This window comes from Megalobrama amblycephala, linkage group LG1 (assembly GCF_018812025.1).
Source record: "Megalobrama amblycephala isolate DHTTF-2021 linkage group LG1, ASM1881202v1, whole genome shotgun sequence".
In the NCBI taxonomy this organism is placed as follows: Eukaryota; Metazoa; Chordata; class Actinopteri; order Cypriniformes; family Xenocyprididae; genus Megalobrama; species Megalobrama amblycephala.
The window spans coordinates 2,194,909-2,221,586 of record NC_063044.1 but is presented as its reverse complement, the minus strand read 5'-3'; the positions used below and the strand labels follow the sequence as shown (position 1 = coordinate 2,221,586).

At 36.3% G+C, this 26,678-nt stretch overlaps 1 protein-coding gene across 1 annotated transcript; it reads left to right on the top strand.

Annotated features, from left to right (window-relative positions):
• The first annotated feature begins 1,152 nt into the window (after nucleotides 1-1,152).
• zgc:171844 (uncharacterized protein LOC100151763 homolog) lies at nucleotides 1,153-26,629 on the top strand. Its single transcript, XM_048161586.1, has 6 exons — nucleotides 1,153-1,428; nucleotides 17,286-17,409; nucleotides 18,640-18,713; nucleotides 21,923-22,037; nucleotides 24,708-24,778; nucleotides 25,801-26,629. Exons 1-6 carry the CDS (start codon nucleotides 1,350-1,352, stop codon nucleotides 25,917-25,919), a joined length of 582 nt encoding a protein of 193 aa, XP_048017543.1. The 5' UTR covers nucleotides 1,153-1,349; the 3' UTR covers nucleotides 25,920-26,629.
• Nucleotides 26,630-26,678: the final 49 nt, after the last annotated feature.

Sequence of the window (26,678 nt, the reverse complement as noted above, 5' to 3'; positions counted from 1 at the left end):
GAATGCGTTGGGGGTAAGCAGATAAACATCAAATTTTTATTTTTGGGTGAACTATCCCTTTAATAACCTCTGACTAGTATTTATAAGTTTCTATGGCAACACTTTTAATGTTGAAATGAATCAGCAGGAGTCAGGTGGTACAATTAAAAGGTTAGTTCACCCAAAAATGAACATTCTGTCATTTATTACTCACCCTCATGCCGTTCCACACCCGTAAGACCTTCGTAAATCTTCAGAACACAAATTAAGATATTTCAGTTGAAATCCGATGGCTCCGTGAGGCCTTCGTAATAAATCATGATTCAGATCGCGTGTCAAACTGCCAACGGCTGAAATCACGTGACTTTGGCGCTCCGAACAGAAGATTCGATACACTGATTCATTGTGCTCCGAATCTTCCTGAAGCAGTGTTTTGAAATCAGCCATCACTAAATAAGTCGTTATTTTGTTTTTTTGGTGCTCCAAAAATATTCTCGTCGCTTTATAAAATTAATATTGAACCACTGTACTCCCATGAACTGATTTAAATATGTTTTAGTACATTAATGGATATTGAGAGAGGAAATGTCATTGCTCCCTATGGAGGCCTCACTGAGCCATCGGATTTCAACTAAAATATCTTAATTTGTGTACTGAAGATTAACGAAGGTCTTACGGGTGTGGAACAACATGAGGGTAAGTAATAAATGACAGGATTTTCATTTTTGGGTGAACTAACCCTTTAAGCAAGCCTATTTAAGTCGTTTATTATTCATTATTGTAATATTATGTGCTTTGAGGCATGAGGTAATTTACTGCAGTCTCTCATAACGCTTTTTCGCGTTCATGTGTTTTGGAGGAGGCGTGGCTTTGTTAGAGCGGTCTGAAGAGAGGGTGGGAATTGCTTTCAAAGCTAGCTATTGCTAGCCTCTCCGAAATTGCCCTAGCATTAATGTTATTTTAGTTTTTTATAGGCCTAATATGCAAACTAACTAAGATGCTGTCTAATTAACATATTTTTAAAACGGGTGAAGTCACAATACATAAATGTTTTGTGATATTGCAATGTTTAATTTGAAAAACACAAGGTATATTTCATCTTAATTAAAAATGTAACTCCAGAAAGTAACATATTTAACTTAATGTCATTTTCTGGTTATTCACAGGGTGGCGCTTTCAGGTAGGCTAATGGAAGAATACTTGTTGAGCATCACAGCATCGGCAGCAGGTGCGAGCGCGCGCATCACCGAGAACATGGAGTTAAAAACCACCTCCATCAGTCAAACTGCGCTTTGATTCACCGGCCGAAGAGCAAATCAGCAACATTCTGATCCAGCTGAAACTTAAAGTGTGTTGTGGAGCTTCACAGCATGGAGAAAGGGCGAAGCACCCCGAAACAGTACGGATCTCTGGATCAAACAGAGCTCTGCGGAGAAACAGGAAAACAAGGTGAGAAGAATTTAATGCTTAAATTCATCCGTCTCTGCGTTTATGAAGGTGTTTCGGTGCTTTCTCATCGCATATGTTACTTGACTTCAAGTTCATACTGTATGCACGAAAGACGTTACTTTTACATTAATGCAGTTCTCTTTTACATGGTCAGCTCGCTTAGAAATGAATATATTTATAGTGCCACTAATTCACTCCATAGTTACAGAAAGCTACATGCAACATATGCAAAGGCATTGTTTAAATTAAATCTTTCCAGAGTGCAATTGATGCATTTCTATTAATACAAACAGACAACAGGATGCAATTTTATAAGTAACTGTTTTTTATTATAAATTATGAAACATACAGTAGCTGCTTTTCTCAAGGTTCCCTAGTTGCAATGTCTTTAGTGAATATTAATTGGGTCTTAATATTAGACAAACTGCTCAAGTACATTTTGTTTTGACCTGAAGTGTACTAACATTTCTTAGGATCAGTAATGGGAATGATTTGTCCCTCATTTAACAGTAGGCTACATTTTAAATGTGTTTTTCCTGTCAGGTCCCAGTATCACTTTCACCCCAGGGAATGCTGTTCGCTCATTCCTGCTTTCTTTTAATGATCCAATAAAGGAAATGCAATCATGTTTTCATCTTTATACAGATAGTGACAGCAGGGTGGAAAAAGCGAGACTCTGGTTTCTTTCGGCTTTCGTGACTGATCCTGACTAAAGAAATCTCGAGGGAACTGAATGTTCACCAATGAAGATTAATAATCAATAAATACTTGTTTATTATGCCCATTCGGCAGTTATTCTTTAAAATATGTCCCTTTTGAGTTTAGTTGTAACGGAGACAACAGACTTGTTCCTTGATCTTTTAGTACTCTAAAGGATTACTGGTTGATTATAGTCAAGTGTAATGTGTTTACTTGGGGTGTGTTCAGTTTATTTAACTGAAGGCCATTAGATTTTAAGTGATAATTAGTGATGGAAGATTAAAGGAATTGTATTCCACATTACAAATTCATTCCAAACCCATATGACTTTTTATCTTCTCTGGAAGACAATAGGAAATATTGTGGTCTCTGTTTTTCAGACTGAGGAAATGTCAAAACAGACACAAACACACTATAAAAGTGGTATATGCAATTCAGTGGCTTTCTGTGAAGAACAAACCTAAATGTATGCCATTATTTAGTCCTACTGTTAATCTTCTCCAGTGGGATGTTAACCTCTGTAACCAGATCAAGTCAGTGAGTTGAACTTGAACTGAACAATCTGATTTATGAACTAGATCAACTGCATGATTCATTGGAAAGATACTGATTATCACATGAGAAAGTCTTTAACAGATGGGGTCCCTTTAGTATAATGTTATTTTTAATCATGAGACACAATATGGCAAGATGTTAAATTTGGATCATGCTATCAAAACTGTTGCAGAACTTGATTAACAGAAAGAATTTAGTTCTCCACATTACAATGTGCTGCAGTAAACAACCGTGTGAATGGTTAAATCAGAGTGTGCCGCTCGAGATTTTTATGCAAAGCGACTGAGCAAATTGAAAACTGTCTTTGTGATTCGGCTTTTCTGCATGACATAACTGAATATCTGAGTAAATTGAATAAGAGAAGTCAGAGGAGGTTCATGGCAGATGTATGAGTCTGTTAAAGGCCTTCAGTTTAATTTAATGTAGTCTGGGGAGTCTCAAATGTTAGCCAAACTGTTATGCAGAGCTTATGTAAGGCGCTCTATGATTCTAACAAACACAAATCACATGGATTAACACATCTGCACTAGTTTAAGTTATAAGTCCACTTCATTGTTTTTTGTTTGTTTGTTTGTTTGTTTGTTTGTTTTTTGTCAAGTCTTTTTTTATTTAAAGGAGTCATGAACTGCATTTTTGGGAGGAAAAAAGAAGTGTGTTTTCTGAGGTCCACTTATAATGTTATCAAGATTTTTACATCAAAAAAAAAAATCATCATAATTTAGAAGTAATGGGTTATTTCTTGTTTTTGACCCTCTCTTTTGAACACTCTGTTTTAATAGGCATGCTGCATTCAAGACTTGAAGTAAATGTCCACTGCTTTGATTGGGTAACAGTTTTGTATATTAAAATAATTTTCAACAACTCCACCATTACATGTGTGGAATTGTTTTGAAAAATTCAAATGGCAACCGGTGAAATTCAATCATACATGTTTTGAGTCTGATCCCGCATCAGAAGACGTACTACATATGTTTTATAAGTCTTGGTTGTGGCAAATAAAGTTTAAGTACTTGGAGTTACCACAGTTATAATTGACAAATGACAACTTACAGTGTTTTTCGTGTAAACTATTTATGAATGAATTGTTTGTCTCACTAACGTTCTTATATTCTTATATTCATCATTCATAATTTTCAGTAATATAAAAGTAAAGTGACTTTAAGTAAAGTGCTTACAAATCAAATGATCTGGAACAGACAAAGGAATAGTGACACAACAGTCTTCATTGCATCATCTTTTTATTTTCAGCGATCTGGAACTTTGTTAAAAAATAAAGTTCATCCATGTTTTCTTAATGTTAGGACAAAGTCCCTTTAAAGGTGCCGAAGAACGCATTTTCAAAAGATGTAATATAAGTCTAAGGTGTCCCCTGAATGTGTCTGTGAAGTTTCAGCTCAAAATACCCCATAGATTTTTTTTTATTAATTTTTTTTAACTGCCTATTTTGGGGCATCATTAGAAATGCGCCGATTCAGGCTGCGGCCCCTTTAATTGCTCACGCTCCCCGCCCCCGGAGCCCGCGCTTGCCTTAAACAGCATAAACAAAGTTCACACAGCTAATATAACCCTCAAAATGGATCTTTACAAAGTGTTTGTCATGCAGCATGTCTAATCGCGTAAGTATGGTATTTATTTGAATGTTTACATTGATTCTGAATGAGTTTGATAGTGCACTGTGGCTAACGGCTAATGCTACACTGTTGGAGAGATTTATAAAGAATGAAGTTGTGTTTATGAATTATACAGACTGCAAGTGTTTAAAAAATGAAAATAATGACAGTCTTGTCTCCATGAATACAGTAAGAAACGATGGTAACCACATTTAACAGTACATTAGCAACATGCTAGCGAAACATTTAGAAAGACAATTTACAAATATCACTAAAAATATCATGTAATCATGGATCATGTCAGTTATTATTGCTCCATCTGCCATTTTTTGCTATTGTTCTTGCTTGCTTACCTAGTCTGATGATTCAGCTGTACACAGATCCAGACGTTAATACTGGCTGCCCTTGTGTAATGCCTTGAACATGGGCTGGCATATGCAAATATTGGGGTCGTACATATTAATGATCCGACTGTTGCGTAACAGTCTGTGTTATGTTGAGATTCGCCTGTTCTTCTGAGGTCTTTTAAACAAATGAGATTTACACAAGGAGGAAACAATGGAGTTTGAGACTCACTGTATGTCATTTCCATGTACTGAACTCTTGTTATTTAACTATGCCAAGGTAAATTCAATTTTTCATTCGATGGCACCTTTAAGACAAGTCTTTTCACTCAGTGGCCATCTTTGAAATGCCTCTCGGGCATTCAAGTGCAGCTCCTATCTCTTTGAAAGGTGAAACATCAAATTCTCTAAAGCTGTTTGCCAAGCTTTCGATTAAATTTCATATTTGAAATCACCAATGAAATCTGACAACAACTGTCTCATTTTGTTTCTAAATGCTCGAATCATGACAAAAAACGTTATTTTTCAGGCTGGATCAAGCTCATGCGCAGTCATAAATGCACGTCTCGTGTCTCATTTCGGAGGCGCGTGTCTGACTGTTTCTATAGGAACCGGAGCTTCTAACAGCCGCTGCAGTGACTCTCATTTAGAAGGCGGGACTTATTCCGCCATATTGCACGTTGCACTTTCTCCCATTCAAAACAATACGAGTGACACATCTTGTGTTATTCTATAGTCTTTGGATAGGATCACGATGAAGGTAATGCAAAGACTGTTTTTCCACAGCTTTGCATAGCAAAACTCTTGTAATCCTCAGTGGCACCTCTGTCCTTTTGTCACTTGAGTTATCCTGTGTTTGTGTCTGTCTCGTATTTAGCACTACATGACATGCGTGAATTGGCGGGCGGGGCTAAAGAGGCAATAATGTGGAAGAAGGTGTTGTTTTGCTTCTGCAGAGGCTTTCGTCGCACTACGACATCATACTGAGACAAAATCCGAAACGAGTCGTTTTGGGAGCTTGGTTTCAGTAAAAACTTGTTTTGGATTAACAAGGAAGTTTTGAGTTGTGAGAATTGCAGGATATATTTTTGTAGTAAAATGACCTCTTATATATATCAAAAGATCAAGAAAAAATACATTTCTCAATTCATGACCCCAAAAAATTCAAAAGGTAGGAGAATATTTTTGGTTGCCCAAAGAACCTTTCAGTGAACAGTTTTAAAAGAACCATTTTTTCTTAGTGTTAAGAACATTTTAAAGAACATTTTCCACTATAAAGAACCTTTTGTGCAATGGAAAGATTCCATGGATGTTTCTTCATGGAACCATCACTGCCAATAAACCACCTTTATTTTTAAGAGTGTAGCGTGTTATTCTCGTAATAGAGCTGTATTGTTTTGATCTTAGGGTGAGAGAAATCACCAGCGCTGACTTTGCTCCAAAAGCAAACGCTCTTTGCCCGAGGCAGAATCATGCAAATCCACCTCCACTCCAATACTATGGTATGTGTCAGCTATGAAAGAGCTCTGACTTTCAGCAAAATACTGCTGAAAAACCTCAGATAAAAATTGAAATGTGGTTTCTAGACAAGCCTCTGGGGGGTTCAGATCAAAGCATGAACTGTAACCCATATCAGTAATCTGTGGTAAGACCAAAGCCCACCGTTCACAGGTACTTCTTGTTAAAACTGACAGAAAAAGTGTAAGAAGCTGCTTCAATGCTTGGCCACGATGATACCATGATAAATCTGACTAGAATAATTTGAGTGCAGTGACTTTAACATTTTCGGGTTCACCTAGAAAAAAAGCATAGAAAGTGCTGTTTTCCTCTCATCTCTTGGGTTTAGCTGGATAACAAGGCTGGAGTTCATGCTTCGTTGTACTTTGATGCTGCTTGAGCAGCAGGTGTAAAAAGACATGTGGTTTTTAATTATATCTAAACGCTGAGGGGTGGTTACAGTGACCAGCTTTACTCATGAGGAGGATTAAACAAGAGTGACAGGGAAACTGTGAGATGGAGAAGTAAATTATGCCTTAGTATCTCTTGTAACTGCATAAATAATGACAAACAGGTTTCCTGATTACTCCCCTCCTTTCACCATTGTTTGGACAAGCATATTTATAGTGTTATACGGAAACTTTTGACATTTGATGCCTTCGTTCTTGTGATAAAGTGCTTTGTGTGTGTGTTGTCATACCGCATGAGCTGGTGTAGGAGTGTCTCCAGGCACTGTGACTGAAACTGTGAAGATGGATTGACACTGCGAGTTAACGTGAGATCCCAGCGCCTCCACTGTTCAAACAGGAGTGACGTAGATTTACAATCTCCAGGTTTAAGAGATTCTCGAGTGTAGGAGAAGTGCCAACCTGATCTGTTGTTGTCACATTAATGTTTTAAAGGCTGTTGATCCACCTAATCTCATTATTTACTATGTATTCAAGAACAGTTTTTATTTTATTTTGCTCAGACACTGCTGATAAGACCAGCTTAAAGGATTAGTTCACTTTCAAATGAAATTTACCCCAAGCTTTACTCACCATTAAGCCATCATATGACTTTCTTCTTTCTGATGAACACAATCGGAGAAATATTAATAAATATCCTGACGCATCCGAGCTTTATAATGGCAGTAAGCGTTATTAAACGAGTATGAGCTGAAGAAAGTGCATCCATCCACATCTATTCATCATAAACATACTTCACACGGCTCCAGGGGGTTAATAAAGGGCTTCTGAAGCGAAGCGATGCATTTGTGTAAGCTTTGTGAACTGCAAGAGTTTTACACTTTTTGCACATGTTGAATACGGAACACGGCTTGTGCGGAAGCTAGATATTTTACTTCATAACTTGTTTAAATATGAATATATTTTTTGTTACACAAACTCATCGCTTCAGTTCAGACGGCCTTTATTAACCCCCCGAAGCCGTGTGGAGTATGTTTATGATGGATGGATGCGGATGGAGGCACTTTCTTCAGCTCATACTCGTTGATCCTCGCTCACTGCCATTATAAAGCTCGGATGCATCAGGATATTTATTAATATAACTCCGATTGTGTTCATCAGAAAGGAGAAAGTCATATACACCTAGGATGGCTTGAGGGTGAGTAAAGCTTGGAGTAATTTTTATTTTAAAGTGAACTAATCCTTTAAACCAGAATGAATTTCCTTGTTGGTTAGCAGCTGAATCTTGTTTAGAATTTTTTAAGAAATAATATTTTTGTCATCTTGGGGCAAATGTTGTTCATCAATATATTATTTCCAGTACAATTAAAGGTGCCCTAGATTCAAAAATTGAATTTACCTCGGCATAGTTGAATAACAAGAATTCAGTACATGGAAAAGACATACAGTGAGTCTCAAACATCATTGTTTCCTCCTTCTTATATAAATCTTATTTGTTTAAAAGACCTCAGAAGAACAGGCGAATCTCAACATAACACCGATTGTTACGTAACAGTCGGGATCATTAATATGTACGCCCCCAATATTTGCATATGCCAGCTCATGTTCAAGGCATTACACAAGGGCAGCCAGTATTAACGTCTGGATCTGTGCACAGCTGAATCAATCAGACTAGGTAAGCAAGCAAGAACAACAGCGAAAAATGGCAGATGGAGCGATAATAACTGACATGATCCATGATATCATGATATTTTTAGTGATATTTGTAAATTGTCTTTCTAAATGTTTCGTTAGCATGTTGCTAATGTACTGTTAAATGTGGTTAAAGTTACCATCGTTTCTTACTATATTCACAGAGACAAGACTGTCGTTATTTTCATTTTTAAACACTTGCAGTCTGTATAATTCATAAACACAACTTCATTCTTTAGAAATCTCTCCAACAGTGTGTAATGTTAGCTTTAGACACGCAGCACAGCCTCAAATTCATTCAGAATCAATGTAAACATCCAAATAAACACTGTACTTACGCGATTAGACATGCTGCATGACGAACACTTTGTAAAGATCCATTTTGAGGGTTATATTAGCTGTGTGAACTTTGTTTATGGTGTTTGAGGCAAGCGCGACCTCTTGGGGCGTGGAGCACGAGAATTTAAAGGGGCCGCGTACCCTGAATCGGCACATTTATAATGATAGGCAGTTAAAAAATTAATAAATAAAAAAAACTATGGGGTATTTTGAGCTGAAACTTCACAGACACATTCAGGGGACACCTTAGACTTATATTACATCTTTTAAAAACATGTTCTTTGGCATCTTTAAGTACAATTGTTCCTAAAAAAAAAATTGTTTGTGGATATACGCATACTATGAATTGAAATGAGAAGGGGATTTAACAGTGTTTAGGCCTTATTGTCATTAAAACAATCTCACAGTATACATATATACACTGCCCGGCCAAAAAACGTCACTTATAAGCCCCATCTGTTAAATTGATGTGCCTCTTGATGTAAATAACACCACAGCATTTATTTCCATCAAGAGGTGCATCAGTATTTGGTCAAGATCTTGTGTTGACAATGCAAGAGGTGAGCACTCTGTAAAGTCTCTTCCAGCACATCCCAAAGACTTTCAATGAATTTAAGGTCTGGACTCAGAGTTGTTAATTCATGTGTGAAAATGATTCTTCAAGCTCCAACCGTTCTTTCACAATTTGAACCTGATCTTGACATTTTCATACTGGAATATGGCCATGATGTGTCTTCCTACATGCTTGTTTAAGAAATTAAAAGCTACACATCTATCAGTTAGGGTTAAAAGTACTGTTGCCAAACATATAACATGCTAGAAAAATAGCAATCACCTTAATAATGATCCATTCATAGATTCTCAAGTATTTGCCTATTAAAATCCAAACAGCTTTTTTTTGGCCAGGCAGTGTATATATAACTCAAAATTGAAAGGAGAAAGGGGATTTAAAAGTGCTAATTGTCATGAAAATAATCTCACTGTGCAAAAAAAAAATTACCCTATTTAAAGTTTACTTATCAAGTACAAGTTCACAGTCTTGCACAATAGCCTCATGGGAATGCAGCATTTCTTCCCTCTCCATATGAATCCTTTCTGACACCTTACCTGTTCCCTGTCAGAGTATCACTGTTGTTTTGATCCATGAATCTGTGAATTCATGCCTGTCCTACAGAGTTTGCCATGAGTGAGACAGAGCAGATCTGTGGTGAACTGACACATGAGAATAAAACTGTCAGGACTGATCTGAAACATTTGGGTGGGCGGCGATCACTCGCACACATATACGTCTCAGCGTGCTGACCAGACCACATCAGGATATCCCATAATCCTTCTCTTGATTTATTGCCTCTGTTTTTCATCCCTGTAGTTTTCCCATGGTGGATGAGGATGTGGTTTGTTTAGATGTCTTTTCTCACTGACTGTCAGGCAATTAAAAACCAATATCTGCTCAGCGCTGAGGTGAGTCATAGCTTACGGTGTTTCCGAGGGCAGAGAGAGAATAAACAGTGAAGTGGAGAGATGGAGGGATAAAAGATGTACCTTATATCGGAGCAGGGTGTTCGCTCTTTGCAGCCTTAGGAAGGTGTCAGTGTCAGCCGCGGGTAAAAACGCTGATAGCACCTTCTGTCAGCCATGAACTCACTGGGGTTTTCTTTTAAACACTCGATATCAAGTTTAATCCCTTAAAGATGGTGATTGCTGACATAAATTATACACTTTACCTTTAAATTGGTAAATCTGTGGGATTTCTGGTTTTCCTGTGATTTTTGTTTTGTTTTCAGATTCACTACATATTTGTTTTATTAATATTTTTATTCAGCAAGGACACATAAAATTGATCAAAAGTGACAGGAAAGACATTTATAATGATCCAAAAGATTTCTATTTCAAATAAATGCCATTCTTTTCAACATTCTATTCATCAAATAATTACTGTTTTTACTGTATATTTGATCAAAAATCTTACAGACGTTTGAAAGGTAGTGTGTACATGTATACAAACCCATTTATTCTGTGTGAACAATATTATAAAGACAACGTGCTGCCTTTAATATGTTATTTAAACCAAAACAAATTAAAATATTATCTGGAAAGTATTTGCTATAAAGTTAATATTTTTTCTAGAATATTGTTTATTAGAATATAGATTAGCATTTAAGCTACAACCAGAACTCGGCTCAGACCTTCAGACTGGTGCTATATAGTGTGCTATGTCTTTACAAACTGATCGGACTTACGGTTTTCCTAAAAATTTCAATCAAACCTCTGAAAAATCCCATAGACTCACATTGATTGAATGCTTAAATAAGCCAAGATTGTTCAAATTTCAAAATTAAACACTTAGAAGCTCTTTAGACTCCGTAAACTCCGTTTACACTAGTGCGTTTTTGATTCCAAAACAGCGTTTTAAAATGAAAACAATCCTCGTCTACACTGGCGTTTCCACAGCGTTTCAGAAACGATCTCCATCTACACTACATGGCCGAAAACCCATGTCACATGACTATTCATGCACACTGGGTTGCCTTTTGCGCATGCAGGCAGCTGCAGTATTAAAAAAATGCTAAGTTTAACTGAACAATGGCTGCTTAAAATTACAACAAAGCCGGTGTGGTGCCGAATTCCTACCCCTGCCAAATTATTACCCCCCCTAGTATAGAGTACCTCAGGGATGACGCGTTTTTGTAGGCCAACCCGGAAGTTAGCGGCGCCTCGGTTGAAAGCCTATGCATTTTTCCCATAGACTTTTGGAAAATTGAAGAAAATAAGCTCTGTGTTTAACAAAGGGTTGTGACTCTTACACGTTTTGTCTATCAAGATAATCTTTACACGTTAAAACAACATAAATACATTTTGAAGCCTAAATAAAGTCGTCAGATATAAAAAGCTAACAGTAGGCTATAAACAGACTACAGCACACCATGGCCGCGGATCAACGTCATCATCACCACCAAGCTTCTTCAAACTTTATTTAAAAAACGACGTTATTTAAAAACATGCTGATTATGATCTGCGCTGTTATGAATACTTTTCCACTTTTTCATGAGAAATGCTGTCCAAATGTCCCGTTTTTAATGATGACGTCTAAAGTCCCCGCCAAAGGAAGTAGTCCCTTTTAGCAACTTGTTAGCAACCGCCATTTTTAAGACACAATAAAGGTTTAAAAAATCACAAGTGGGTATAACTGGTGTGTTTTATGTCATAGATCAAAACGTGAAAATATTTAGAGGCTTTGTTAACCACAGACCTTATTTCAGGCGATTTAGCAAAAACCCATTCCAAAAAAACCATAGACTTTACTGCGTTGGAACCGGAAGCCCTAAAATGCTAACTCGCTTCCGGGTTTTGCCTACAAAAATGCGTCATCCCTGAGGCACTCTATTGGTAGGTTTAGTATTAGGTGTGGGGGAGGGGTTAGGATTAGGCAATCAGATAGCGAATTCAATGAGGGGGTAATAATTTGGCAGGGAGTCGAAATTTGGCACAACACCTGCAAAGATTGCAGTTCAGTCTCCGTGTTATTGTTTACACGGTCGTCAAGGACGTTTTGGTCCATTTATACTGAAACACAACCCCGGCGTTTACAAAAGTCTCCTTTTTTGAGGTTCGAAAACGCCAGTGTAGTGTAAATGACAGGTGTAAGTAACCATAGCAAAACTTATGCATTTTAAAATGAAAATGCACTAGTGTTAGACTCATTTAATCAGTCCCTCCAGGATTCCGCGATCGCAGAATTTACCGCAAAATCAAGCAAACGCCGCAAAATTCGGAGGGGCTTGTAATTTTTCTAAATTGCCGCAGATTTTCCGCAGATTTTCGGCCTGAACAAGTCATGTGACATCATCACAACGTACATTCAGCCAAAGGAAAGCCCACTGCGCGTTCACGCGGCCTCGTAATTCCTGTAGTTACAAGATTCTAGCTTGTAAAAAGCGTTCACGTCCTCGTAGAGCTCATAATTACAGCTTGTAAGCTGGGAGATTTCTGAAAGCTCCCAGATGTACCACGTGGCCGCTGTACCACCTGACCGCTGTAGATTGATTTATTAGGCGTTGATAGTGGTGCCATGGAAACGTATAATTCCCAGTCCAAGGACCAAAAGGACGTGTCGTGAACAGCTCCGAATATAACGTCACGTGTTGTCATTTCAAGATTCCGGTAAATACGAGGTGACGTGAATGCAGCTTTTTTGCGCTGAACTTGAATCGATCGATACACAACTGTTTGCGCCATTGCTTCGGCAATGCATCTGTCAGCCAGTCAACCTCCTTTTAAAAATTACAGAGCCCATTGGTTCTTGAACTCAGAAAAGTAATAAAAATGTTAGAAGAATATTGATTCTGGTGTATTTTTACTGAAAAACTACACAAGAAATGCTGCAAATATTGCAGCAAATTTTGAGAAAAGCCGCCGCAAAATCAGTCATTTTAGGCCGCAGAAATCAGAAAAAAGTCCTGCGAAATCCTGGAGGGACTGCTTTAAGATGCCATTCTAATATTCATTTCTATCTATCTCTCTGTCTTTCTCTCTCTTTTCAAACTGAAAAGCTTCAAACTTACAGTTTTTAAAACTACTTCAACCATTCTGGTCAGGCCAACATCAAAGTTTGTCTTAACAAACTTTTTTTATCTAGTTTGTTACTGTTAGAATACATTTTGTATTTTTTATGGACACCCTAGCACCCCTTGTGGCCCCCCAGGACCCTAGTTTGAAAATCCTGATCTAAATCACCTTTGGCTCTCGTTGAGTCAGTAGGGCTGACTAATATCGCACTAACCTTTTGGTAAGTAAATCTGTTGTAAGATCAAATATAAATCATGTTTGTCCATTATATCAGAGTGATATTGTTTACAGGGGGCTCTTCTAAATCATGATAACCTGATAAGTATCGAGTATTGTAACAGCAGACTCCCTTAATTAAGATGCAATATGTTACCCAAAGGAAATTAATTGGGTGCTTACACATGCTTTTTTAAGCTTACATGTGCAAAAAATCATAATAACAGTAATGTTCCTCTAACTCATTTTGTTCTTTTGTATTTTAGAAAACGATAGCATTGAGAAATATTGGACAATACGGACAATATATACAGACAGTATATAGTAAATGTGTTTGAAAACATGCTTACTATATGTAGTTCATGTTTATTTTAGTTTTGTTTGCATGCACAGGTGTAAAATAAGGGAAAAGGTTGTGGTGTGTTGTTGGCATGGTGTGTGTTTCCTTTGTCGATCTGCACCATGGATCACAGTGGCCTTAACCAGAAAATCTACTGGGTTTGGGGGTCAATCCCATTGTTTTGAAATCCAATAACTGTGTAAAACTGAAGGCCTGGGTTGTTGCCATAGAGACAGAACTTAGTTTATGAGGCATTGCGGTTGTTGAACGCATCATAGGATAAGCCAAATGAGTCATCGGAGGATACGGACCGCCTTGTTTTTTAGGGTGCAAAAAACACTTGGCCGTTTCTGCTGTTCTTCTCAAGGCTACAAGTCTTTGTCAATGCAGACATCGAATTGAGAAGTGGAAATGTAAAAATAATAATAATGAGCAATGCCTGTGCACATAGAATACGAATTAAATATTGAGGGAGGTAACCTTGTTTTTTCATCAACTGATTAAACCAGTTTCTAAATTTACAGTTTTTAATGCATAATATGAAATTCAAGGCCAGAATTTACTCGGCACTTTTGCCCAATTTGTTTTTTAGATGTTCTCAGTGTCTGATTCATCCGATGCCTGTACTTTATATGCACAATTAAGTCACAGATAATACAGACATACTATATATAGAGAGCACTGATCCTCTGATTAAATGCTACATGCGATAAAACCAAGATGTTAATCTGTCATAGGCTGAGTGACCAGAACATTCTCACCCACCCTCGGATTCATGCAGAGTTCAGTAATAATAACAAGCCCAATTAGCACAGTGACGAGCGTCATACACAACACATGCTGCACGACATCTCACAACTCTCTGGTTTGAAATGTGGCTGGTCAACACCAGGGTGCTTGTTAGTTGATTCCAGATAAGAGAAGCCCTGCTTCTGAAGAAATGTGTGATGATGTTTTTATTTTTCATCTTCAAGGGCAAGACAACAAATTGGAAAAACACTATAACAAAGTTTGACCAGTGATTACCTTCAGTTTCTTTGGAATACCATCATGCATTTCCTAAAATGCTTTTTAAATATAATATAATAATTTTCATATTATATTATATTATATTTTTATTTATTTATTTATTTGTTTTTACATGCACTTTTTATTTCACAAAATGACAAACTTCATCGTTAAATTTCTTGTTACAAATAAACAATTTGCATACATTTTTAATTGTAGTAGTTCATGATTTCAGTTTAATTACCTTACCTATTTCACACATTTGGGGGATTTTTAGGGAATAAAGATATTATATGAAGATATATTAAAGGAATAGTCCACCTTTAAATTAAATTTTCCTGATAATTTACTCACCCCCATGTCATCCAAGATGTTCTTGTCTTTCTTTCTTCAGTGGAAAAGAAATTAAGGTTTTTGATTAAAACATTCCAGGATTATTCTCCTTATAGTGGACTTCAATGGCCTCCAAACGGTTGAAGGTCAAAATTACGGTTTCAGTGCAGCTTCAAAGAGCTTTAAACGATACCAGATGAGGAATGAGGGTCTTATCTAGTGAAGGTGTAGGACATTTAGGGTAAGCTTTTTGAAGAATATGGAATCGCTTTCTGGTGGAAGCACTTGTGATGCGATCATTCATTTTTTTTTTTAAGAAAATGACCAATCGTTTCTCCAGATAAGACCCTTATTCCTCGTCTGCTATCGTTTAAAGCCCTTTGAAGCTGCACTGAAACTGTAATTTTGACCTTCAACCGTTTGGAGACCATTGAAGTTCACTAGGAGAATAATCCTGGAATGTTTTCATCAAAACCTTAATTTCTTTTCCACTGAAGAAAGACATCTTGGATGACATGGGGGTGAGTAAATTATCAGGAAATTGAACTAATCCTTTAAGACTAGGGTTGCAAAATTCCTGGAATTTTTAAAGTTGGAAACTTTCCGTGGGAATTAACAGTAACATATGGGAATTAATGGGAATAAACTGGAAATTTGTAAAATTAGCCTATAACAAGGAACTTAAATGTAGTTGGGGAAAAAAAGACATCTTGCAGCATAATCTTGGTAAAAACGGATTTATTGCAAATTCAGTTGAATTTGTACCCCGCGCATTCCTCGATCACATGCACACTACTTGTGGGGTGTTTTCAAATGGAATATGTTTATTTTATTAAACATTCATGCTTTTTTGTTCAATGAAAGAATCGATTTAAGTCCTACTCACAAATAAATCAGTCAAAAATGTCATTTTTAAAAGATTTTATTAGTTGCAAGTCTGCTTATGACCAAGCAAAATGTTTATATTTATGTTTGTATATGAAACAGTTTTTGCCAATTAATTCCCTTTAATTCCCATAAATTCTCATTAAATTTCCAACTTGGAATATTTCCAAAATTCCCCAGCTTAACTTCCCATGGAAAGTTTCTGGAAATTTTCTGCCCTTTTGCAATCCTATTTAAGACCCCCTGTGGTTTTTTAGTTTTTAATATTGTTTATACGTCTATGTAGTGTTTTTAACATGCTTTAAGACAAACCATGTGCAAATTCATCAGTCAACACCATTGCTGAGTATTTTCTATTTAAACCTGCAGTGAACCAAAGACAGTCTCAAAAAATGCACTTTGAAACCGTCCCTTTCTCCTACCTTCATAAACATCCCCGTAACCAATCCCGTCAATGAGTGGAACTGGGCTTTTCCTGTCATTATTTCTAAGGATGCTGATTTTTAGAAGGCAGCTGTCTGACTCTGAGATGGTGAATGGGAACATAGCAACACATTCTTAGCTGTCTGATAACGTCAAGCAAAAACCTAATCATATCAATTACCATTATGTGTCCGACGTTGCTAATTACCATGCTAATACATCGACTTGTAGATGAGTTTAATTCACCCATCCACTTGTTCTTCTGAGTCAGTTTCTGGTTCAAACATATATGGCTGGATTAAACCAATATTTCCATTAAAACAACATTTACTGCAGTAAAGTTGACCGAGTGGATCGGGTATTCTGAGCTGGTGTGATTGAGTGGAAGCGGAGACTAATTTGCTTATTTATGGGTCCACATATACTAAATGAAGCAACTATCTACGTTCAAGCTATTTTAAGACATGAAGAAATTTTCACATTTAAATATGTCATTTTGATGATCAAAGATGAGTTTTAAGGGAGTAGTGTTATAAAAAGTACTGACTTCGGTACCACGTCGGTACTGAAATTTAAAAAATGTGATGCTTTGAGTGCTGTTGAGCAAACACCTCTGGTTGGCCATTGTGTTCACGGCTCATCAGATTGTTTGTGATTGGCCTCAACGGATCAACGCTTCAAAAAATGTTGTAAAAATACATCAATGACACTCTTCATTGAGCTTACGTGTATATCGGCAGACCAGTCCACTGATAGACTCCTACTTTCAGACACTCCTGCTTTCAAAAAGCTTTCAAATTCAAATGGGATTTAAATGAGAAAGATTTATCTAGGGATTGTAAGAGTGATTGGTGGCATTTTTCTGAATTTGCTTCTTCAGATGAGCGTAATGCACCGTGCTTGACGTGAGACGTGCTCATAGTTCATGTGTTGTTCATCACAGCTGAAGAGGATGTGGTGTCCATGGCTGATTCCACCATCACTGTGGAGGACATCGAGGGGGAGCTGTTCAAAATCGAGAGGATAAAGGATGCGCTGGTCCGGAAAGAGTCGGAGCTCAGATATATGTGAGTGAGGTTTCTTGAATGAGGCTGATTGTGCACTTTGTAGATGGTAGAGGTCAAATGCACTGCATTATGTGATATTATGTATCCTTCATGGTGTTGCATTTTATTATTGCATTTATCCCTTCTGTTGAATACATTAGACATCAACAGAAAAGATAAGTAAATGTTGCATAATTCAATGCAACACAGTGAAGGCTACATAATAGTGCAGTTTAAGCTAACATTAACCCAAAAAAACATACCATATGCTTGAGGTCAATGTTATTTTCTACAATACTGCATCTTACTAAATGTCTGGGAATTCATCAGCTAATTATGGGGCAACTTACATACATTTATTTATTTATTTATTTATTTTTTCAAAAAAAATTAGCTCTCAATGAGGTATTTTCTTAGATACAGAACTGAAAGGATAGGCCTGGGACATGAAAATAAAATGAACAATATTTATGAAACAGTAAAACAGTATTCCTGCCATTGAAAAGTAATTCCATTATCATCATTATTAGACTATCAGACTGAGACCATGAAGCAGGAAGTACAGTATGTCACATTTACCCACAATGCACATTAATTAACAGTGGAAGTGAATCAGCTGTGGTCACCATTCACATTCATTATATGGAGAAAAAAAATGTTTTTGAGTGAGCTATGACTGTCATTACGCAAAATGTGTGTTTTGTTCAATAACAATTTGAACAAAAATAAATGTAGCAAGTATCTGTGCAGAGAGATACAGACATAAATGAGATAAAAGCAGGGGAAATTGTTGAGGACATTTATTGATAAAGGGATTCGCTGCACTTATTTACAACAATAGCGTCTGATGGGAGTCTGTCACAAGCCCTGCAAGTGAGATTTGTCAGTAATATGTGTCTGCTGGAGTTAGACATCAACGGCTGTGTTGTTATTTGTGTGCGTATGTATGATTGCAATGTGAATAGCAAAACATATTATCTGTTATTTCATTGCTGAACAGAGACTACTTTAGCTTCAACCAGTGAAATTTGTTTTGATGAAATATGTATATAAGTATTCACACTTACCTTGACTTCTGACTTGACTGGAAAAGTTTTGCGACATGCAATACTGTGGATATAAGAACATGAAGGACAGACTGTGGAGGTTTTAATGGCTTTTTTACATTTGTTTTCTACAGAAAGACATTTTGACTGGTGGTTTAAAGTAAAATCTCAAAAGTTTTTCTTCATTTTGTTCCTCATTCCTCAGGATGGATGACATCCAGTTGTGTAAGGAGATCACAAGGCTCAAAAAAGAACTCCAGAAATTGGTTTCTATTCCAGGTATGTTCTCAAAAAGATACTGTATTAATATATTAGTGGAAGATGATATAGATCCCATTCTCATCTGTTTTTATTTCCTATCATTCAGAACATAAGAAGCTCCCTGATGCTTTAAACAGCTTTAAACCCAACATCATGTCTGTTAGATACTCAATATTGTTTTTGCTTTTCCTCAAGTACATCCACAGCAAAGCCCTCTGTGATCCATGAGCATCAAATCATCATATCATTATGATTTCTGAAGGATCATGTGACACTGAAGACTGGAGTGATGTGATGCTGAAAATAAAGCTTTGCCATCACAGGAATAAATTACATTTTAAAATATATTAACATAGAAAACAGTATTTCACACTATTAATGTTTTACCAACTTCAAACTTTTGAACAGTTAGTGTCTAATTAAGAATCAGAGAAAACAAAGCAAAAAATGAATTGGCTCCCCTAGTGTTACACGACAGCTTTTTAATTTCTGCATGTTCTTCTGGTTCTCTATAATAGCATCATTTATAGTTCCTTCTTTCACGTCAGCTTCTTTTCAGCACATTATGGTTGTGACATACTTCACTATAACTCTCCTCCTGTTTCCAAGGAGATGCACGAATGAAGCGTACGCCACGGTTTGTTTACTGCGGAAACCTCATTTCACAAGTGCATACAAAGCTTTCGCTCACAGAAGAGGTTATTTATCCAAACCGACAGATAATAATGTCTTATACTGTACCATCCCGGTGGGAAACGGATCACATTCCAGGACTAGGGATGTCCATTTATTCTGAGACCTTCATGTTCTTTCTGGCTCATCTGTGGAGTCAGGATTTCGATATATTTTGGTATTTGATCATATCTGTCATCATTTACTCATGTTGATACAAAGCAGAATGTATCAACTTTCTTCAATATAGCAATAGCAGATATATTGATACTGAAAATCTCTACAAAAGACAAAAAAGCATAAAAAAAATTAAATTGTTATTCTCTGATATTTGTGGTCATCACAAGTCTCTCACCAAGGCTGCATTTATTTCATCAAAAAGGAATAGAAAAAACTGTGATATTGTGAAATATTATTAAAATTTTAAAATAGCTGTTTTTTATGGAAGAGGATTAGGGCCAAACAATAAAAAAAAAAAAATAAAGCCATCTCGAGATTAAAGTTGTTAAATTTCGAGAAAAATATCGTTAAATTTCGAGAAAAAAGTCGAAATAAAATGTTGAGAATAAACTCGTTAAATTACAAGAAAAAAATCGTTAAATTTCAAGAAAAAGGTTGAGATAAAATGTTGAGAATAAACGTATTAAATTATGAGAAAAAAGTCGTTAAATTACGAGAACAAATTCATTAAATTATGAGAAAAATGTCATAATTTAACGAATTTGTTCTCAAAATTTAACGACTTTTTTCTCGTAATTTAATGGCTTTATTCTCAACATTTTATTTCGACTTTTTTCTTGAAATTTAACAACATTTTTCTCATAATTTAACGAATTTGTTCTCATAATCTAACGACTTTTTTCTCATAATTTAACGACTTTTTTCTCGTAATTTAACGACTTTTTTCTCGTAATTTAATGACTTTATTCTCAACATTTTATCTCGACTTTTTTCTCGAAATTTAATGAGTTTTTTTCTCGTAATTTAACGAGTTTATTCTCAACATTTTATTTCGACTTTTTTCTCGTAATTTAACAACTTTTTTCTCGTAATTTAATTACTTTATCCTCAACATTTTATCTCGACTTTTTTCTCGAAATTTAACAAGTTTTTTTCTCGTAATTTAACGAGTTTATTCTCAACATTTTATTTCGACTTTTTTCTCGTAATTTAACGAGTTTATTCTCAACATTTTATTTCGACTTTTTTCTCGTAATTTAATGACTTTATTCTCAACATTTTATCTCGACTTTTTTCTCAAAATTTAACGAGTTTTTTTCTCGTAATTTAACGAGTTTATTCTCAACATTTTATTTCGACTTTTTTCTTGTAATTTAACAACTTGTTTCTCGTAATTTAATGACTTTATTCTCAACATTTTATCTCGACTTTTTTCTCGAAATTTAACGAGTTTTTTTTCTCGTAATTTAATGAGTTTATTCTCAACATTTTATTTCGACTTTTTTCTCGTAATTTAACAACTTTTTTCTCGTAATTTAATGACTTTATTCTCAATCTTTTTGTCTCGACTTTTTTCTCGAAATTTAATGAGTTTTTTTCTCGTAATTTAACGAGTTTATTCTCAACATTTTATTTCGACTTTTTTCTCGTAATTTAACAACTTTTTTCTCGTAATTTAATGACTTTATTCTCAACATTTTATCTCGACTTTTTTCTCGAAATTTAACAACTTTTTTCTCGTAATTTAATGACTTTATTCTCAACATTTTATCTCGACTTTTTTCTTGTAATTTAACGACTTTTTTCTCGTAATTTAATGACTTTATTCTCAACATTTTATTTAGACTTTTTTCTCGTAATTTAACAACTTTTTTCTCGTAATTTAATTACTTTATTCTCAACATTTTATCTCGACTTTTTTCTCGAAATTTAATGACTTTATTCTCAACATTTTATCTCGACTTTTTTCTCTAAATTTAACGAGTTTTTTTCTCGTAATTTAACGAGTTTATTCTCAACATTTTATTTCGACTTTTTTCTCGAAATATAACGAGTTTTTTCTCGAAATTTAACAACTTTAAAGATGTCGAAATGGTTTTATTTTACAATGTTTTAAAATATCATTTGTGATCAAAGCTTTATTTTCAGCATCATTACTCCAGTCTTCAGTGTCACATGATCCTTCTGAAATCATTCTGATATGATTATTTACTGCTAATGTTGAAAACAGTTTTGCTGCTTCATATTTTTGTGCAAACTGTGATAAATTTTTATTCAGTATTCTTTGGTGAATAGAAAGTTCAAAAGAACAGCATTTATTTGATATAGAAATCTTTTGTAACATTATAAATGTCTTTACTGTCACTTTTGATTAATTGAATGTGTCCTTGCTGAATAAAAGTATTAACTTCTTTAAAAAAAAAAATAAATCTTACTGAACTGTTGCATATATATTTAAATATGCATGCAAGTTTGAAGTCAGGACATAATAAAATATCTTCTTTTGTGTTGCATGGAAGAAAGAGCATCATACAGCGATGGAATGATCATTTTGATTTTGGGTTAACTGTTCCACATGTGTCTCCTATCCGCAGACAAAGACAAGTCAAATGAGGACAGACAGCGTGAGGATGAACTGCTTCAACAGATCCAGAAGATGGTGGAGACGCGGGACTTTCTAGTGGATGACATGGAGTTTGAGAGGCTCAGGTCAGTTTTAAAGAGCCGCCAGCCTTCAGAGACAGGAACATGGGCCGCAACCCTTTAGATTGGCGGCTAGCATGCGTGACTATCAGCCTCAAGAATGTGTTTTGTGCCTCTTGTGTCTGTTCTCTCATCTGTGAAGACACTGCAATCCAATTACACTCCACTTGAAACCAATAATCCACCCTTACCTCACCATGGCCGTCACACACACACACCTCACATCACGCTCACAGACGGTCCCAGTGGCTCTGATTCTGAGAAACGAGAGAGATTGATTTGCAGGCAAGAAAGAAATGGAAAAAGAGATGTTTTTTTTTTTTTTTTCAGTGGGTTGGGCTGATTGCCATCTGCCAAGACTTCACGAATAATATATATATATATATATATATATGTGTGTGTGTGTGTGTGTGTGCATGAGTAATCGTGACGCACGCATCAGAACTCAACACAAATGAAGTCCTCACAGTTTATTCATGGGATAAATGAGCCGCTGTCACCCACATGACAAGCAGCTATTACACGGATGGATGGTGGTAGAGAGAGATAGACAGCGATAAACAGTCAAACACTCTTAGTTTGCGCGCTAAACCGATGTGCTAAGAGAATAATTGATTGTTTGGAGTTTGAGTGTGAATGTTTGGTGAATGTTCAGTGTCTCACTTCACAGTTGTTTGTGTGTGGGACTGTTTTTACATTGCAGAGACTGAAAAAATTGTAAATCTTGATGATTTTGGAAAGCAAACTACAACTGAACAAGAAAAATGGCTTAATAAACATACTAAATAATATCTTAATGAAATTATAAAATGCAGAAAGTTTATTGTTATGGTTAGGTTTAAAATTAGGGATAGGGATATGTGTGTGATCTAGATGTAGAAGTGACTAGCAGTATGTTTTGCTGTACTTGTATTGGCACATCCATTTTACTGTAGTAGATGTGCCGATACAATAACTACATGTATGATCATTTGCAATGATTTTGTATCTATAGCTTCAAGAATACACTGATCAGGCATTATGAGCACTGACAGGTGAAGTGAATAACACTGATTATCTCTTCATCACAGCACCTGTTAGTGGGTGGGATATATTAGGCAGCAAGTGAACATTTTGTCCTCAAAGTTGATGTGTTAGAAGCAGGAAAAATGGGCAAGCGTAAGGATTTGAGCGAGTTTGACGAGGGCCAAATTGTGATGGCTAGACGACTGGGTCAGAGCATCTCCAAAACTGCAGCTCTTGTGGGGTGTTCCCGGCCTGCAGTGGTCAGTATCTATCAAAAGTGGTTCAAGGAAGGAACAGTGGTGAACCGGCGACAGGGTCATGGGCGGCCACGGCTCATTGATGCACGTGGGGAGCGAAGGCTGGCCCGTGTGGTCCGATTCAACAGATGAGCTACTGTAGCTCAAATTGCTCAAGAAGTTAATGCTGGTTCTGATAGAAAGGTGTCAGAATACACAGTGAATCACAGTTTGTTGTGTATGGGGCTGAATAGCCGCAGACAGGTCAGGGTGCCCATGCTGACCCCTGTCCACCGCCGAAAGAGCCAACAGTGGGCACGTGAGCATCAGAACTGGACCACGGAGCAATGGAAGAAGGTGGCCTGGTCTGATGAATCACGTTTTTTCTTACATCACATGGATGGCCGGGTGCGTGTGCGTCACTTACCTGGGGAACACATGGCACCAGGATGCACTATGGGAAGAAGGCAGTGTGATGCTTTGGACAATGTTCTGCTGGAAAACCTTGAGTCCTGCCATCCATGTGGATGTTACTTTGACACTTACCACCTACCTAAGCATTGTTGCAGACCATGTACACCCTTTCATGGAAACGGTATTCTTAATGCATCCTGCCACAAAGCAAAAATGGTTCAGGAATGGTTTGAGGAGCACAACAATGAGTTTGAGGTGTTGCTTGGCCTCCAAATTCCCCAGATCTCAATCCAATCGAGCATCTTTGGGATGTGCTGAACAAACAAGTTCGATCCATGGAGGCTCCACCTCACAACTGCTAACATCTTGGTGCAGATACCACAGCACACCTTCAGGGGTCTAGAGGAGTTCATGCCTCGACATGTCCTCAGAATGATAAGAGCGCATTTATACCCTACCTTTTATAGGGAGTATTTAAATGCTTGTTGTTGTTGGTTTTTTTGTTTTTTTTGTTTTTAAAAAATACTTTTATTCAATAAGGATGCATTAAGTTGATCAAAAGTGATGGTAAAGTAATTTATAATTTTATAAAATATTATTTAAAAAAATGCTGTTCTTTTGACCATTCTATTCATTAAAGAAAGAAAAAAATATATAACAAAAATAGTAAGCAACAAAAAAAGCAACTATTAAAAAAATTATTAATAATTTAGCACCAATAATAATTGAGCAGCAAATCATCATATTAGAGTGATTTCTGAAGGATCATGTGACACTGAATGATGCTGAAAATTCAGCTTTGATCACAGGAATAAATAACTTTTTGAAATGTATAAAAAAACAGAAAAGCTTGTTTTATTAAATAAATTTAACCCTAGTGAGCTTTATTAATTTTTGTCCAAAAACATAAAAAAAATCTCAAACTTTATTGTATTAACATTTATGTACACATGACATTGAATCCGGACTTATGTAGGTGTTTGTGCATTTGCCTCCCTAATACCTGCTATTCTTCACTCAGAGAGCGAGAAGAAGACAAAGAGATGGCTGACTTCCTACAGACCAAATTTCCCAACAGATGCCGCATGAAAAGTATGTATAAGTGTGTGTGTGTGTGTGTATGTGTTATTGTGGAGCTGTAAGCTCAAGGCCAAGCTCTTAAATCTCTGCACAAATTAACATAATACATAATAACACATTCTTTGAGCATCTTCATAATTGTTTTACTCAGTGCCTGTTCAAGTTTAATGAAAATGGAAACTAGAGAACTTAATAAGAAATCTGCTTATGTTGTGGTGTTTTCAGAAGTGTGAATGTTAATTCTGTTCTCAGGGTGTTAATAAACTGTCTTCATTTGTTTTCTTTTAGTTCATAATTAATCAGCTAATTCAGAACTGGAATAAAATGTGCAAAAGTACACGAATGTCAATAGAAGTGAGAATGTTTGACTGTAAATTAGGAAGAACACAAACAAATGCTAATCAGTGTTGTGGTGAGAATTTGACACAAAAATCTTCCATAATATTTAGTGCTGCAGCTGCTTTATAAACTGAGCTTTCCACCCAAATAAACATATTATAGATTACAATTCATCTGAACTTGGCACAAGTTACTTGTTGTTGTTGATCGAGCGTAGAGCAAGTTGTTAAAGCTCCGCCCTCTTCTGGAAAACTAGTCAGGAGCTGCATCTCATTTGCATTTAAAGTGACACACACAAAAACAGTGTTATTTTGCTCACACACAAATAGGGGCAAATTTGACAAGCTATAATAATAAAGCTGCAGATTTGTTCGCAAAACACCACTGTGTGTTGCTTGGAGACTTTATATACAGTCTTAAAGGGTCTTTGCACAATAGTTCTGTTGCATTCGTTGGAACTGTTATTCGTTGCAAAATAGAGCAAACAATACTTACAGGACTGTTCTAAAATGTAAATCACTTAATATTACCCTTCTATTTGTTGAACTTTACTCAACTAAAAGCACAATATGGTATATTTTACAAATGTTCTGGTATGAATACACCTCAGCGCTCATGCTCGACAGTATTCAGAGATGCTGAGAATGATTCAGAGAAGGTCACTGCATTTCTCTCTCTCTCTCTCTGTCGTTCAGATCACACCAAGGACAAGAGAATGACGTCCAGAGCCCAGCAGACCTCATCTCCTTACGTGACCAAGACGGGTGTCACCCTGCTGAAGGAGTGCTGTGGCTTCACCTGCTCCGTCATGTAGATACGTCAATGTAAAACAGGAGAGAGTGTAGCACAGAATGACAAGTAAACAAGCCCTCAGACCCGTGATTCAGCACAATATTTTCAAGCACTCTGTTTCGCATTTCATAACAGATGGCAGTACATGGGCACCCGACTGATGTGCATATTATGCAGAATTATTGCATTAACCACCTAATGGAGGAGATTTCCAAAATGAGGAGTGTGATTAGATGATACGGTGTGTCCATTTTCACAATTAACACTGAGCTGTCTAAAAGCAGAAGACTAAAGTCAGGCTCAAGTGCTGGATTCCCATTAACACTTGTTAAATTGTAACTCTTTCGCACATTATTTTCTCCCTTACTTCTTGCAAAAGAGCGAATTTTCTGTTGTGGAGTTGCTTCGCCTGCCAAACACAATGTATGTCACCAAAAACACTGACATTGTCCTTGGGATTTTAAGGAATAGTTCACCTAAAAATTCTGTCAGTGTTTGTTGATAAGGAGGGTGAGACACAGATTTTGGATAAGGTTCACCAGTTAAGCTAGAAAAATTCTTTGACCTAAAAGTTTTGCAATGAGAATTTTTGATTTATGAACGCAGTTCACAGCAGGGTTATTATAGTTGACTAAAATTAAAACAAAAACCATAAACAATACATTTTCGATACTTGTAATAAAATAAATGTTAACTGAAATAAACTATAAAAAAACCTAAACTTAAGTTATTTAATATTATATATTTAAACCAAGGTGACATTTCTCATTTTCATTTAGTT

Bases quoted from the DNA above. Each gene is read 5' to 3' on its own strand.
- zgc:171844 (XM_048161586.1), top strand. From the start codon at position 1,350: ATGGAGAAAGGGCGAAGCACCCCGAAACAGTACGGATCTCTGGATCAA. The intron at 17,410-18,639 runs GTGAGTGAGGTT...CTCATTCCTCAG, and splicing joins GAGTCGGAGCTCAGATATAT to GATGGATGACATCCAGTTGT. The intron at 22,038-24,707 runs GTCAGTTTTAAA...TTCTTCACTCAG, and splicing joins ATGGAGTTTGAGAGGCTCAG to AGAGCGAGAAGAAGACAAAG.